This window comes from Apodemus sylvaticus, chromosome 1 (genome assembly GCF_947179515.1).
Source record: "Apodemus sylvaticus chromosome 1, mApoSyl1.1, whole genome shotgun sequence".
NCBI classification, from domain to species: domain Eukaryota; kingdom Metazoa; phylum Chordata; class Mammalia; order Rodentia; family Muridae; genus Apodemus; species Apodemus sylvaticus.
The window spans coordinates 75474795-75489137 of NC_067472.1; the positions used below are offsets into that span (position 1 = coordinate 75474795).

General features: G+C 49.5%; 1 protein-coding gene across 3 annotated transcripts in view; it reads left to right on the forward strand.

Moving 5' to 3' along the window:
- Window positions 1–14343, forward strand: part of Fgfr2 (fibroblast growth factor receptor 2) — a 105477-nt gene that overhangs the window by 11774 nt on the left and 79360 nt on the right. For 2 of the 3 annotated variants that reach the window (XM_052197289.1, XM_052197299.1), the window contains exons 3-4: window positions 11921–12187; window positions 13272–13349. In XM_052197289.1, coding sequence (XP_052053249.1) covers window positions 11921–12187; window positions 13272–13349 — 345 coding nt within the window. The remainder of the gene's footprint in view (window positions 1–11920; window positions 12188–13271; window positions 13350–14343) is intronic. The other variant, XM_052197308.1, reaches the window with a different exon arrangement.

Genomic DNA, 14343 nt, shown 5'->3' on the forward strand with positions numbered 1-14343 from the left:
CTGGGATCCGGAATAGTGGAAGGGCTGAGTATTCATGTGCATGGTTCCTCTAGGAGGGGCTTACGATGGCAGAGGTTCAGGGTGAGATCATGTCCTTCACCTCAGTCCTCGGGCTAATGATGGTTTCCGTGAGGACGGATGACCTCATGTTCCTCACTCCATGCCTGGTAATGATGATGAAGGTGCTGGTGCTGAGAGCGCCAGGCATTTAGAACCACCTGGAGCATCTCACATGTGTTAGGGGTGTTGACAAATTGCCCTTTCCCAATAAACAGGCAGAGCCCAGGATCCCATTTCATGAATAAAACTTTTGCAATTCTTAGAGATGCTGTGGTCTCCAGACAACTTCATAGTGGCCACACACCCACCCTTTAGGTGAATTTATTGGCGGAAGATGGATTTCACAGCTCATTTCTCTTTCCTCAGTAAGAAAATATTTGGTGGGGTGTTGGGTACCCCTCTTGTTTTTTTCTTCACCCCTACTTTGAACATTAAACTTTAGAAGACAGATTGGTTGATTCTGTTTTCCCCCTCACCTGTCCACACCCCATTCCTTAAGTCTTTTGAAGAAGAGTTTCAGGCAATAAAAAATTTCTAGCACTTATATTCTGTAGTTCTTTTATAATGGCCTCTGGTGCTATGTAGGGACTTGTTCTATACCCTTTGCTGCCACGGGGGCCAGTGGGACACAGCACAGAGCCCTAGATGGTGACTTACACTGAGCTACTGGCCGAGAGCTCAGAACAACAAGAGCCATCTTGCTCTTGCCGTCTGCTCCTCATCCTTTCCCGGATCCTCCAAGCCTTAGCTTGATTGAGTTGCTGTTTTGATGGCATTTCAAGCTTCTCCTTCCAGCATTTCTGCTTTTTTGCAACAAGGGGAGAAATCAAAGAGCACCTGCACTGGGCTACCTGGAACTCCTTTAGCCTGTGGTCATGGAAACGACAGGTGTGGAGGCCCTATCCCAGCATTTTTCTCCAAAGATTAGGGACTCCCCTATCTCCTCTTCACCTTCTGTCTCCTCCCCCTCCCCCAGGGGGGAAAAGAAAGGGAAAAAATTCCAAGAACTAAAGGCTGGAAGCCAAGACACCCACTCCCCTTCCAGCTTTGGCCGAGAAGTGCGGCCCTAGGGGCAAAAGAAGCCAGGAAATGAAGCCTGTTTTTAAAGCAAGCAGAGGCTTTAAAAAAACAAAGTGACCTCTGGTCGCTGCTGGGTATGGAGGTGAGTGTGACCGACAAGGATACAGATCTGTGTAGAGGTCATTTGTGAAGTGGGTGGGGACGCTCAGAGGCTGCAGGTATGAAATGAGGCAGGGTCATTGTTGACCGGAAAACTCACATCTGCTTCCCTCAGAGCTGTCCAGCCCTTGCATATAACGGCCACTTCCCAAGCTGGTAGAGAGAAGACGCCATGTATAGATGTGCTTTTCCAGACTCAGGGTCATTAGTTCCCTTTGAGTTAGTTTCCCAACTTATTGGTTGATTGGTTGACCTAGGGTCTCAGGTAGCCCTTGAACGTCTGATTCTTCTGTCCCCACCTCTTGAGTGCTGAGATTACAGGCTGGCACCACTCTAGCCAGTTCCTGTCTCATCTTTGTTGTAGAAAAGTGTTTCCCCTTGCAGGGGTGAACAGTCCGAGGAAGCTGCCCCATGCTACCGCCACTTCACGTCTCTGATTGGTTTCTTGCCCAGCCATCATGGAGGCCAGGAAATGGCAAGGGCTGAGGGGCCAGAAACTGCCCCACCCCCACCCCACGCTGGTCTTGGGCAGAGTAAGGATGGATCCCTTGCCTGGCATAGTGACACACCTTGTCCTCAGGAAGCCACAATGTTTGGGCACCTCGCCCGGATCTTCCTAGACTCAGTGGTAAAGTCTGAAGGGAGCCACTTTTCAGATTTGTTTGCTTTCTGAAAGCCTTCCCCTCCAGGCAAATCTGAGGTCTGCCGGGCAGGAGAGAGAGGTTAACCATGGTGGTGCCATCTTAATTTGGAACTTCCAAGCCGATGTGGCTTTCAGTCTTCCTGGATCGCATCCCCAGACAGAGAATCCTTCCTTTCCCCTGCAAAACACTACAGAAAAGTGATCCTTCTGGCCCTGGCCTGCCTTTCTAGGTCCTGTGGTGTTGAGCAGCTGGAATGGTGTCCCCCCCCCCCCCCCCCCAGCTCCAGGACGGTCCCTGCCCTCTCCTGAAAGCAGCTTTCTATGAGGTCATTGCTGTCCAGCTGCTTGCCGACCCGGTCCTCTAGCAGAGATTCTCTTCCAGCTTCCAAGCAGGCCCGAGTTCGCTGAGCCCCAACAGCGGGATCAAACCCATTCCAAGAGGAAGGCCATCTGCTCCTCAGTCTCCAGCTGCTGGCCCCTTCATTTGCAATTGGCTGGGAAACTTTGGAGGGGTCTGGTCCTGGGGACACATCTGCAGTCTCTGAATGGTATTATAACTGGGGTCCTGCTGAGAGAAGAAAGGCCAGGCCCTTTAAATAAACTTGCTGAACAATACCCCCCCAAAGGTGTGGAGTCAGAGAAGCAGGGGGCAGCAGTGCCCTCTGGGGCTAACTCTTAACCTTGCCTTTGTGACCAGGCCACTTTAAACTATTCTTTTATTCAGAAAGTACTTACCAAGCAGAGGAGGGAGGGGCTGCTCTGAACAAGGAAAATGTCATATAGGATTTGGGCATTGATCTGCTCCTTAAGGGAATTAGAGGGCAAATATCTCCACTTGAGTGTATGCCATTTATTGAATATTTGTCTCAGTGTCAGAGAGGCAAGCTTGTTCCAGATACAACTTCTAAAGAGCCACAGGCAACTTGAAGTCCGAGCAAACTTGCCCCTGGAATGAGGTTCGGCCCCGGGAACACCTGCCAATTACCCTAAGTTCATTGGAAGCCTGTTCTCAAGCTGTAGCTGCTTTAGGCACTGTGATTCTTGGGCCTGTCTGTAGTTTGGTATTAGGGCCCTGATTCCCAGCATGGGGTGGGGGGAGGGGTTATCATAACTTACCCTGTTGCTGTAGGGACCAGGGTGTAACTGGGTGTGTGTACTCATTGAATGGATGAATAACAGGTGTGCAAGTATTGTCCACCTTGGTTGTATTGACTGGGTCTCTCACTGACTTACGTAGGCTAAGCTGGCTGGTCAGTCAGCGGGCCCCCTAGAGATGTATCTGTCTCTCTCACCACAACTAGATTTTTTTTTTTTTTAAATGTGGGTTCTGAGGAATTAAAGTCATGCTTGCAAGGCAAGCACTTTATGGAATGAGCTGTCAGCCCAGCCCCCCAAAGGTACAGTAAACTGTAGGCCTTGTGGCTTACTGGCTCCTTGAAGCAGGTATTAGGCATGGTCTGTATGAGGAGGAGCCTTCGAGACCTGCAGATGTTTAGTTCCACTTGAGAACTTTGCAGGAATCCTCACTTAGGGAAGCAGCGTCTATAAGATGTGACAGGTTTGTTCATTTGAAAGAAAACCCTGGTTTGGAGTCAGAGGAATGCAAGTGGATATTCTCATGGGGCCGTCTAAATCCTCTGCTGACTCCTCCACTGACCTGTTAGAATCAGGTTGTGACCCATAAAACCAAGGCCCCGGTGGGGGCGGCTCCTGGCTGGGGCAGAGCTTCAGGTAGAGCACTTGCCCTACTGTGTGCAGAGCTCCTCCCAGTGTGCTCCTCACATCAGGGTCAGGGAGGGACTTTCAGAAAGCCTTGGGTTCCCTCCCTGTGCTGCTCTTTGCCAGCAGCTGGACTTGCTGGGGTCTCAGGGTTGGAGGGGGGACGTTCACCGTGAGCACGGACAGCAGCAAGTCTTAAGCTTTGACCTTTGGACAAAGGGTTTCTGAGCTGGCAGTACCACCCTCATCTAGGAGCCCATGAGCACCCAGCCCATGCCAGAGGCTAACCCTGGATGGAGGTCCAGGTGTATGAGAAACCTAGGCCATTGCATTCATTTTCCTTCCTCCACCTTCTCGGAATGTCTCCATGAGACAGTTGGGTGAGGGGTGAATATGTCTGCGTGTTCTATGTGAATGAAACATAGGCTGTGGCATCATGGGGATGGGGTGATGGCGTGCGTCATAATTGGAGTCTGGAAATCTTATAGAGGGAACATTTGGGTTTTGAAAACTGCACAGGAACCTCTCAGATGGAGTAGCAGTTTGGGTACAGGGAACAGGGACAGGGGACAGAGGACAGACAGTACCTCTGGCTAGGCAAGCCACCATGTGAATGAACGAGGGGAGCGGGGAGAAGGGGGATGTGGTATTCGGGTAATGATGTAAATGCATTTCTAGAGAGACACTAAACTAGATCTAAGACTGTATCACTGTAGGTTGGGTACATTTCATTCAGGCCGTCGCCTCTTTTGGAGCCCCTATGCTGTCCCTTGATGTTGTAGCTACGGGGAACAGTAACAGGGCTCCAGGTGAGATCCAGCTGACTTTCCCCGAGGCCTTTGTCTGTGGATCCAGCCCTGAATGACAAGGTGTGGGGAACAGTGTGTCTATCCCAAGGAGTCCTGCAGACCTTAGGAAGCCTGTGCCTTCTCTTGAGAGTGTGCCTTCAGGATGCAGGAGGCCTGGGCCCGCCTGGCCAGACCATGGATACAGACTCCTCTTTGTGCCTCTGAGCCACGGGTGCTGGGTACTTTGACATAACTTGTAATGCCAGTTTGTACTTCCTGGGTGCTGTGGAATCTAATGGCTGAGTTCTCTGGGATATCCTCTCAGAACAAAAGGTTCCATTTTTCAGTTCTTGCTCAGGCAAAGCGTCAATAGCTGGGGGGATTTGTGTGGCTGTGCGGATCCGATCTCTGCTCATGTCTCGTGTCTCGGTGGCCCAGTGGGAACTTCAGTCTTGGGAGTGTAGGAATTGAGTGCATATTGTTGTGACCAGGTGCCGCTGCCACTTGGACAGGATTGGGTGGGAGAGGGAGGGGTGCAGGCGGGTAAGGGGTGAAGCAGTCACTTGGAATCCAGGTCTTGGGTGATGCAGTGGTTCATTCCCCAGAGAGGGCATTCTTAGGCCCTTCTGCCTTTTCTGCATTTTTATTTTCTCCTGGGCTCAGGCATAATTTCTTTCAAACATGGAGGGCTGCTCAACCTGTTTCTCAAAGCCAAACCTAAATTACTAGGGGTGTGCCTAAGTACGTAATGTGTAATGGTTCCCATATTGAAACATTTGCTACCTTCTAGTCCTCTCTGATGGACGGCTTGAGCCAGCCCAGAGTTTCTGGGGCCGTCAGACTACTGCAGCTGAGGTAGCTATTGCTGGGGGTGATGCTAACAGGAACGTGAGTGTCTGAAGAGATGCTCCAGCTATCGGTAAACAAAGAACCAGGGCAGCCTACCCACCTCTCTCCTCTCCCTAGCCTTACCATCCATACCCCCCCTCCTATTTTTTTTTTTATGCAGCCGTATTTCTTGAGGTTGAAAACTTTCATCTTTGTCCTGTGCGGGTGTTGGCCCCCTCCTCTCTTTAAGGATGAGTTGTACAGAGGCCTTATAAGGACGATATCAGGATGAGCAAGTTGACTTTGAAAGAGTAGGAGCTGCAGCAGCCAGCTCTGGGGTGTCGTCTTTGTGTCTGAGGACAGGCTAGCAGAGGAGGTTCTTTCTGACTCCACCAAAGGACCCCATTGTCCGTAATATCTTTATACTGAACTCTGGTGCCAGCCCCATGCTGATCATGCCATGCAAAAAAATAAATGTACAGGAGGGGTTCCTCCAAGGTCCCAGTCTTGCCAGGTGTCACTGGTTTCTAAAAGCCTAGGTAGGCCTTCAGGGACCATCGGCCCTGCAATCTGAGCGTCCTTGATTTGAAGTTACAAAGAACCTTTCAAGCGCTGTACCCTGTTCTGTGGCCGGTGACACGGCTCACCAGGACCGTGGAGCGGCCACTGCAGGACATCCTTATGGCCCTGAGGGCAGAGTGGGTCAACTCACTGCCACTCACCTGTTAGGAACCCAGTGTCCTGTGACTTTGCAGTGACATTTGGCAGCTCGATCCCCATTCTCCGTCAAGACTTTTGGCAGTCCTGTGGCTGTGGTGTTTATTTGTCTTGTACTAGATGGCACAGTCTGGGAGAGCGCCGGGCGGGTCACGGTATTGTCCTCACCCTGGGGGTTCCTGTGCAGTCTTGCTGGGCTAGAGGTGTGTAGGAAGGTGGGGACAGTTTAGCTGGGCAGCCCAGTCCCTTGACAGGACACGCCTGCTGGGGCCACGCCCTCTTCTCTACCCTCCTCTTTGCCTTTCCCTCCTGCCTCCTCTCTCTCTTCAACTCCCCCTTTCTTCTTTGTACTTCCCTCTTCTAGGTGAATCTACTCTGATTCTGCTTTGTACTGTCTATTTTGGGATCAGATTGCCTTGTGGGGAGACCTCCCCCTAAGAGGGGCTATTTGAGGTACCCCACTGTATCTTTACCTCAGATCCTTTAGACACCGACAAAGAAGTCATTCTGGGAACACCCTAGAAGTGGCTTGGTGTGGTGTGGGATGATTGTTGGTGGGGGTTGTCAGGAGAGGCTCCTCCTCCCCGCATGGTGGGAATCTGCCGTGCGTTCTGTAGGAGATGATTGGCCAGGGCAGGACTTGGACGTCCATCTGTTCTCTGTTTGCACTCGGGCGCCATTTCAGCAACCACACGGGAAAAGTTTATAGGCAAACATTATAAAAAGTGACAGTCTGAAGTGCTGCTATCGCTGGCTTGGTAACAAAAAACATTACCTGAAGCAGCTTCCTGCTTCCAGACGCTCTAGCTGTTCGGGAGCCTCAAGATGGCCATCCTGATGGTGCTGAGGAAAAAGTCTGTTTGTGTGCAGTGAGGTGTCTTAGCCTTGGCCTCATCTGCTTCTTGAGGGATCCCTTCCTAGGGTGACTTCACACATAGCAAAGTGTCACCCCCCCCCCCCCAACTTACAGGAAGGTAAACACAAGCTGGTGACATCGGGTGAGGTCCCACCCAGAGATTGTGACCTCCATGGATCTGTAGAAGGACTCAGGGAAGGGTCAGGAAGATTCTGCCTCAGTTTCCCTTTTGCCTGGATCAGAAGCCCCTCATTTCTAAATCCCTATTACCTCCCAGGGACTAGTGACTTGAGGGATCTTTGGGAAGAAAGGAGGCTCATGGCAGGGTGACAGCCACATGTGTGTGTGTGTTTTTAAAGACAGAACCTCACTACATAGCCCAGGCTAGCTCTGACTGCACTCAGTAGCTTAGGTAGGCCTTGAACTCTGAAGCCTATGCAGACTTTGAACTTATGACCCTCCTAGCCCACCTTCCCAAATGCCCACTGAGAACCACCATACCTCAACACTGCTGATATTTTCATTATTGACTTTCAATGCTGTGACAGACGCCCTTTATGATTTTGTTTTCTGAGTATCTGAGAAACTGCTGGCATGTCTCAAGGGTTTGTAACCTGTGTGTAGAGACATAGCTAAGCCTCCACACAGGAGAGCCACAGGCCACTGTTGTGTTTGTAGCAGGTAGAAACAGCTGAGCGGAGCCTTCCCAGAAAGTAAACATGTTGCCTTGTTTGTTCAGAGAGTTTAGGTAACAAAGGCAGTGTATGGTCCAGCTCCCATACTGCTTTCCAAGTTTCCATTTAATTATGAAAAATGTACGAGAATAGACTTGCTGTCTGCAGAAACTTCTGAAAGAGCATTTGGTGCCCCTGCTCGTAGCTTCTGGAACTTTCTTCCCCACCATGTTGAGGCGAGTGCAGAGGATGGACCTTGGAAGCATGTGCTCCAGTAAGCCCCGGCATCAGAAATGCTCAATCCAGGAAATGTTGATATTGCTATAAAAGAGACTGTTTGGATTTCCCAGGGAGTTCCTTGCTCTGTGTCAACTGTCACGTGTTACACAGAGCAGCTTGGCAGAGTCCAGCAAGGAGCGGCCTGTGTCTGTGTCGGAAGGCTGTCTGAGTGGGAATGACAGGCGGGCTGTGGTAAGCACAGTGTCCTTGGTGTCTTGGCCCCTTATGGGACACTATGAGGTGGTTACGATTTAGAGTTGTAACACCACATTGGAAAGCGATGATGGTGAGGAGTCAGCCCCAAAGCCCCGTGAAGGATTCAGGCACAGAAGAGAAGCAGTCAGGTCTCTCAGCTCCAAGGCTAGGCGGGAACAGGATGGCACCTTCTCAGCATGCCACTTGGGTTCCATGTTCTTAGTACCCTGGTCCATGATGTATCTCATGTGTGATCCATTTGCAGGGAGCTACCAACTAGATCCATGTCCTGAGATTGCTGTCGGGTTGACTTTTTATTCTCATTCCCTTATGGCCCTCTTCCTCCTCCTCTTCCTCCTCCTCCTTTAAGATTTATTTATTATTATATCTAAGTACACTGTAGCTGTGTTCAGACACACCAGAAGAGGGCGTCAGATCTCATTATAGATGGTTGTGAGGCACCATGTGGTTGCTGGGACTTGAACTCAGAACCTTTGGAAGAGCAGTTAGTGCTCTTAACTGTTGAGCCATCTCTCCAGCCCTTGTCTATCCTTCAATAGCCTTCTCTTTCCTGTTTCTTCCCCCTCTCTGGTGTTTGACCTCCTTTCTTTCTGCCCTTTCTTTTCTTGTATTCATCTGATCTCCCTGCTCCCTAGGATAGCCAAGGAGGAGGTAGCATTGCTTACTGCTGATGCTGCTGACCCCTAAGTGGGGCCTCTTGTGGAAAGGCCATAGGGGAGTTATGCTTTCTGTCTTATCCAAGGCAGATACCTGGGAGGAGGCCTTGACATTAGGATGACTTGATTTCATAGATACTTATCTTTCTGATGTGCTTGCAGACAATACTTTATATTGTCTCAGAAGCCAGCCATCTTCCTGGGAAACTAGAGAGTTTCCCATTTTGAGCATGCCGACCTGTCCTCACCGTTCACTGAGTGAGATGGGGGCCCATCAGTGAAAGTCTTGAGATAAAAATCCAGTTGTTTCTGAGCATAGTGAAGCACCACGGACATAGCTTGAGAACAACAGCGGATGACTGACCTCAGTTGTGGCTGGAAGGATTTCTCAGTGGATGGCATAGCCTTTAAGGCTCCATCATTTTTAACATTGTATCATTTTTAACATTGTATCATTTTTAACATTGTATGAATCTTTGGTTTAAAGCTGTTAAGACCAGAATGGCAGATGGTATGAGACTTAGGGTCAAACTGAGCCTCTTCCCCTCTTTATTTCTCTTCCTTGTCCTTAAAAATATGAACCCTTTATTTCACTTGTTGTTGCTGTGGTTTATCATTCTCAGTGTGTGTGTGTGTGTGTGTGTGTGTGTGTGTGTGTGTGTGTGTGTGTGAGAGAGAGAGAGAGAGAGAGAGAGAGAGAGAGAGAGAGAGAGAGAGAGATGTGAGTGTGTGTAGACACATCTGCCATGCTGTGTCCAGAGTACAGTCTGGTGGAGTCAATTCCTTCCTCCTCTTCTACCTTTTTTACGGGTTTCTGGGAACCAAACTTGGTTTAGGCAAGTGTGCCTTCATCCACGGAGCCATCTTTCCAGGCCTGCCTCTCCCTTGTTCGCTTAGCCTCTCAGGTCCGCTGCCTCTTGGTTTAAATGGGCGGGGAAGGCCTTCCAACCGAATTCTCAATGTCTTTCAAATTTGGCTCTGAGCGTTAGCTACGGGGTGGCTGCTACTCCTTGGAGTAGACTCGCATCCTCTCCTACTGCAGAAGCCGAAACACCCCCAGTGAGGACAATGTATCAGTGCTTGGGGCGTGTAGGCCATGAGACCTTTTCTGCAATGACTCTGGTCTGTCCTTGTAACATAAAAGCGGCCCCAGACAATACAGACCCAAACAGCATGGCACTGCTCCAAGAAGTCTTTGTTTACAGAAGCGCGTGGCTGCCCTGGCCCTCAGGCCAGGCTTTGCTGGCTCCTGCTGCCCACGGGGCCCTTGCCCACCATTTCCATGTGAACCGCTATGCTACGTGAACTGCTCCCTAGCTGCCTCACCCTTAAGGCTTACACACTTGCTATTTTCTGTGAGTTTTTTATTCACTTTCGTTTGCCCCGCCACAATGGAGGGTCCACCAGGGCAGGGACATGGCTACTCCCCTGTTGCTTCCTGAGTGTGCAGAACACAGCTTGGCCCGTGGTAGGTGGTCAGTAAACAGAGGGTGAGAAAAACAAGCCTTTGAAACCTTACCTGGTTGTCAGTTGGGTTTGCTTTCTGCCTCCTTTTTTGTGGGGGGTGTTTTTGTGTCTCATCAACTTCTGTTTTCTTCCCTCTGTGGGTTCTGTGTTCCTGTACTGTTGAACATCTGTAACCCTCTTGGCTGTGTGCATTTGAAGTGGGGGTCCCTTGTGAGAAGCCTCAGGCCCCTTGTGTTGGCTGCTGCTTGGACCAGATGTTTATTAAATAGCAGGACTGAAACATGAATTGACTGTATTTTAGTTGTGGGGGAGATTTGTTCTTTTTGAGTGGGCTCTGGGCAGAATAATTGCCTTGTGATGCCGCTGCCCGGATCTGGAACCGTCCCAGTGAGGGGGAAGGAAGCATTGTGTTTTCCAGGCTTGGGACTCTGGGTACCATTCACAGCTCTCACTGTGGGGATAAAAGCTTATTTCATGAGCCCTCGTGGCCACCCTGGCCCTGAGCAAGGTCAGGAGCTTCCTTCTTGCTTTTGGGAGAAGCTGGTAGGTTGGATTATAGTTGGTTTCATTCTGCCCTGTCTCTTAGGGGACTGTGATGGTGTTCAATGTCTGCTTTTTCCATGTACAGCAAAGGTGTACAGTGTAGAGATGGGACGGGCATGGGGCACAATGACCTATCAGAACTGAGCTTTCTCATTTGAAGGTTCCCTCCAGAAGTCAGGACACCCATAGGCAATGTGTCTATTTAAGTGTTTGGAGGTACGGGGTAGACAGATGGACTTTCGAATGGAAGAGACCTCTTTGGTTTCCAGCCAGGTGACTGATGCAGGGTGGTGGACCATAGGAGGCCATGACTGACCTGGGCAGCAGAGGAGGAGCTGGCCTAATCGGCAGTGAGAGGGAGGACCTTGTGTTCATAAAGAAGAGAAGGATGCTGAGATCAGGGACCCTGGGAGAGTGGGTGGGTTGGTGGGCAGGATGGATCTGGCTTCACTAGTAGCATGTCGGATAGTACATGCTACTTATCCAGTACATACAGTCTGTGTGTGTGTGTGTGTGTATACATATGGTATATATATATATATATATATATATATATATATATATATATATGGCTGATATACAGTGCGGGGTCATTAATTGCCAGGGACTCCTTACTTTTCTTTCTTTGGAAGTTAAAGGACCCCAGGCATCTGTCATTTTGAGGAAGATGGAATGTCCCAGCTTACCCAGTACAGATCAGTACTGACCAGACCCTGAGAACTCGTAAAAATGATCAAGCCAATAGCTGCCACTTCCTAAGTGGTGAAGAGTTTTGTAGATGGGTCTGTTTGCCCCTTGAATCTGAGACATTTTTATATTCAAAAGCTTGGTGTTATGATAACCGCTAAGTGAAATGTGACTAAGTAGCTAAGTCAGTGTGAGAGCGTGTCCGTGTGTGATGTGTGTGTCTGTGTGTGGTGTGTGTGTATCACATGTACAGCCATACTGAATGGCTAGCTGAATGGCAAGCAACTTTAAAATTTTCTCGTGGATTTTTCTTCCACTGTAGGGTTTGGTTGGTTTTAAAAGCCCTGTTTACATTCTGTGGAACAAACCAACCCAGGACAGCTTCTGCTGGATGCTTCTGCGGCCATTGTTGCTAGTGCTGTCAGTCAAGTCTGGGTGCAGGCTGCTTCCTGGCTGCTGGGGTGTGGGGAGAGATGGATACCTCCTGGGGCCATTTGTGAGACAAGCACCTCCTGGGGAAGAACTGGCCTCCACTGACCGTTGTCGGACCTTCTTTTTCTCCCTCTTTCCCATCTGCCTCTGTCTTCTCTCTCCCACCTCTTCTGCAGAGCCACCAACCAAATACCAAATCTCCCAACCAGAAGCGTACGTGGTGGCCCCCGGGGAATCGCTAGAGTTGCAGTGCATGTTGAAAGATGCCGCCGTGATCAGTTGGACTAAGGATGGGGTGCACTTGGGGCCCAACAATAGGACAGTGCTTATTGGGGAGTACCTCCAGATAAAAGGTGCCACGCCTAGAGACTCCGGCCTCTATGCTTGTACTGCAGCTAGGACGGTAGACAGTGAAACTTGGTACTTCATGGTGAATGTCACAGGTGAGTTGGCTTATGAGTGTGACCCTCTATCTCTTCTGTAGCTGTTTTCTGATTGGAAATTATTACTAATTTTTTTGTGGCCGAGTGAAATCACCAGTGAACTGCATTCATAGACTGCCAGGCACCAGTGTCAATTTGTTCTTTATTCATTTGAGACAAGGTTGCCCAGGCTGGACTTGAACCCCTGGCCTCGCATCATCCTCCCAAGAGCTGAGACCACAGGTGTAGTGTACCTGGCTGACTATTTCTGAAATCCCTCACTGGGATTTGATGTACCACACAGTTTACAAGTGACAGAGATCCGACAAGCAGCAGTGCACAGACTTCTCAGTCCCACACTGCCCAGCATTCTTGACGCTTATAGTATACAATTGAAATGCAGACAGGGAGCTGGAGTTTAGTTCTTTTATTAAACTCCTGAGCCTCTCTCCTTGTTATTTCCTGCCGTATAGTAAAGGGATGGGTAGCACCAGGCCTCTTTTGTGGCCAAGTTGGGAATTCTACCTTCAGAAAGTTAGTTAGCAGTCAGAAGGCCCACACAGGAAAATGTCTTGTTAGGAGTCATTTCTGTCTTGAAGGGAACCCCAAATGCTAAAAAGGAGAAACAAATCCAAGTTTGGTTATTACAGAGTCAAAATTTGTCAGAGGTGGACCTGGAGAGATGGCTCAGTGGTTGGAGCACTGGCTGTTCTTCCAGAAGGCCAGGGTTCAATTCCCAGCACCCACAGGGCAACTTACAACTGTCTCTAACTACAGTTTCAAGGGCTCTGACACCCTTACACAGAAATATATGCAAGCAAAACACCGATGCGCATAAAATAAAAGTAACCAAGTCATTCAGAAAATTGTTAGGGACTTGAATACTCTTTGAGGCTTAAAAACTGAGAAAGCAGAAAACCCTGAGGCTCAGAGAGCGACTCCTGGCAGAGGGACACTTCCTGACACTGCCCGGTCTCTGATGTTCCTCCTGGGTGGTTGAGCTCACTCTGAGGAGGGTGATCACTTGGAGAGCTCACTCGGCTGCAGGTGACAGTGACCCTTTGCCCTTGCCAACACATCCACACGTATGTTCTTTTGAATGCAGATACCATCTCATCTGGAGATGAGGAGGACGACACAGATAGCTCCGAAGACTTTGTCAGTGAGAACAGGAGCAACCAGAGTAAGTAACCTACCTCCGAAGGTCCCCGAGAGGAGTGACAGGGAGTCCGGCCTGTCACCTGTGTCCTGTCGACTCCTCCATGCCCAGTGCTGTGTCCCCTGGCCTTCACTGTTCCCTGCTCTGTCTCCTGTCCCTATTTTCCAACTTGAGAATAAACTGTGTTGCTGTCCACCGTCTCGCCACTTGTCTGTTCTTCTTGTGTCAACAGCTTTCTCTTCCAAACAAACACTACTTCTGTCCGTGGTTTGACTGTCTTCTTTGGTCTATCAGTATTCATAGGTAGACCACTAGTGGAATTGTGGCCATCTTGGTTTGCTTCATAACTCCCATCATGCCTTTCCTGACTTAGGGTTGATTGCCTTCCTCTGCTCCCCGGAGTATTTCATTACTACTGTTGCTTTATTAATTTATAGAAACAAGGTATGAACTTTGATGCTCAGGCTGGACTTGAATCCCTAGCTCCTGTAATCCTTCCATGGGCCTCATGAGTACTGGGCCCACAGGCTTGAGCCACCTTGTTGACTAATCTATTTTTGGAAGTTCTCTGTGGGAGCTGGTAGAGGCTTGTGGTTGGAGGCCAGAGATGCTCCTTATACTCAGTGTATAGCTTAACAAGGAATTATCTGTCCCGGAATACAAGTTTTTGGGGACTTAGAGACCCTTGCCTTTGCAACATTGCCCTTGCTGAGGGCAGGAGGTATGTCTTGCTTTGAGGATGTTGGTGAGAAAGGGAGCGAATGCTGACGTGTTTTAAGGTGGACACCAGGCACTCACTCTTGACGTCACTGACTTGCTGAGTAAGAAATGGCTGGCGGCTGGGAGTTGGCAGCCTAAGTTCTAGTCTTGATTCACTACTTCTCAGTTGGTCATTTGCTACCTGTGCCTCAGATGGGAGTGGCAGCAGTGTCTTCTGGGAAGGTGGGGGTATTAAAGGACAGTATGCTGCGAAGACTTGAGTGCTTGTGAATGTTTGTTCCACAAAGAAGCAAAACAT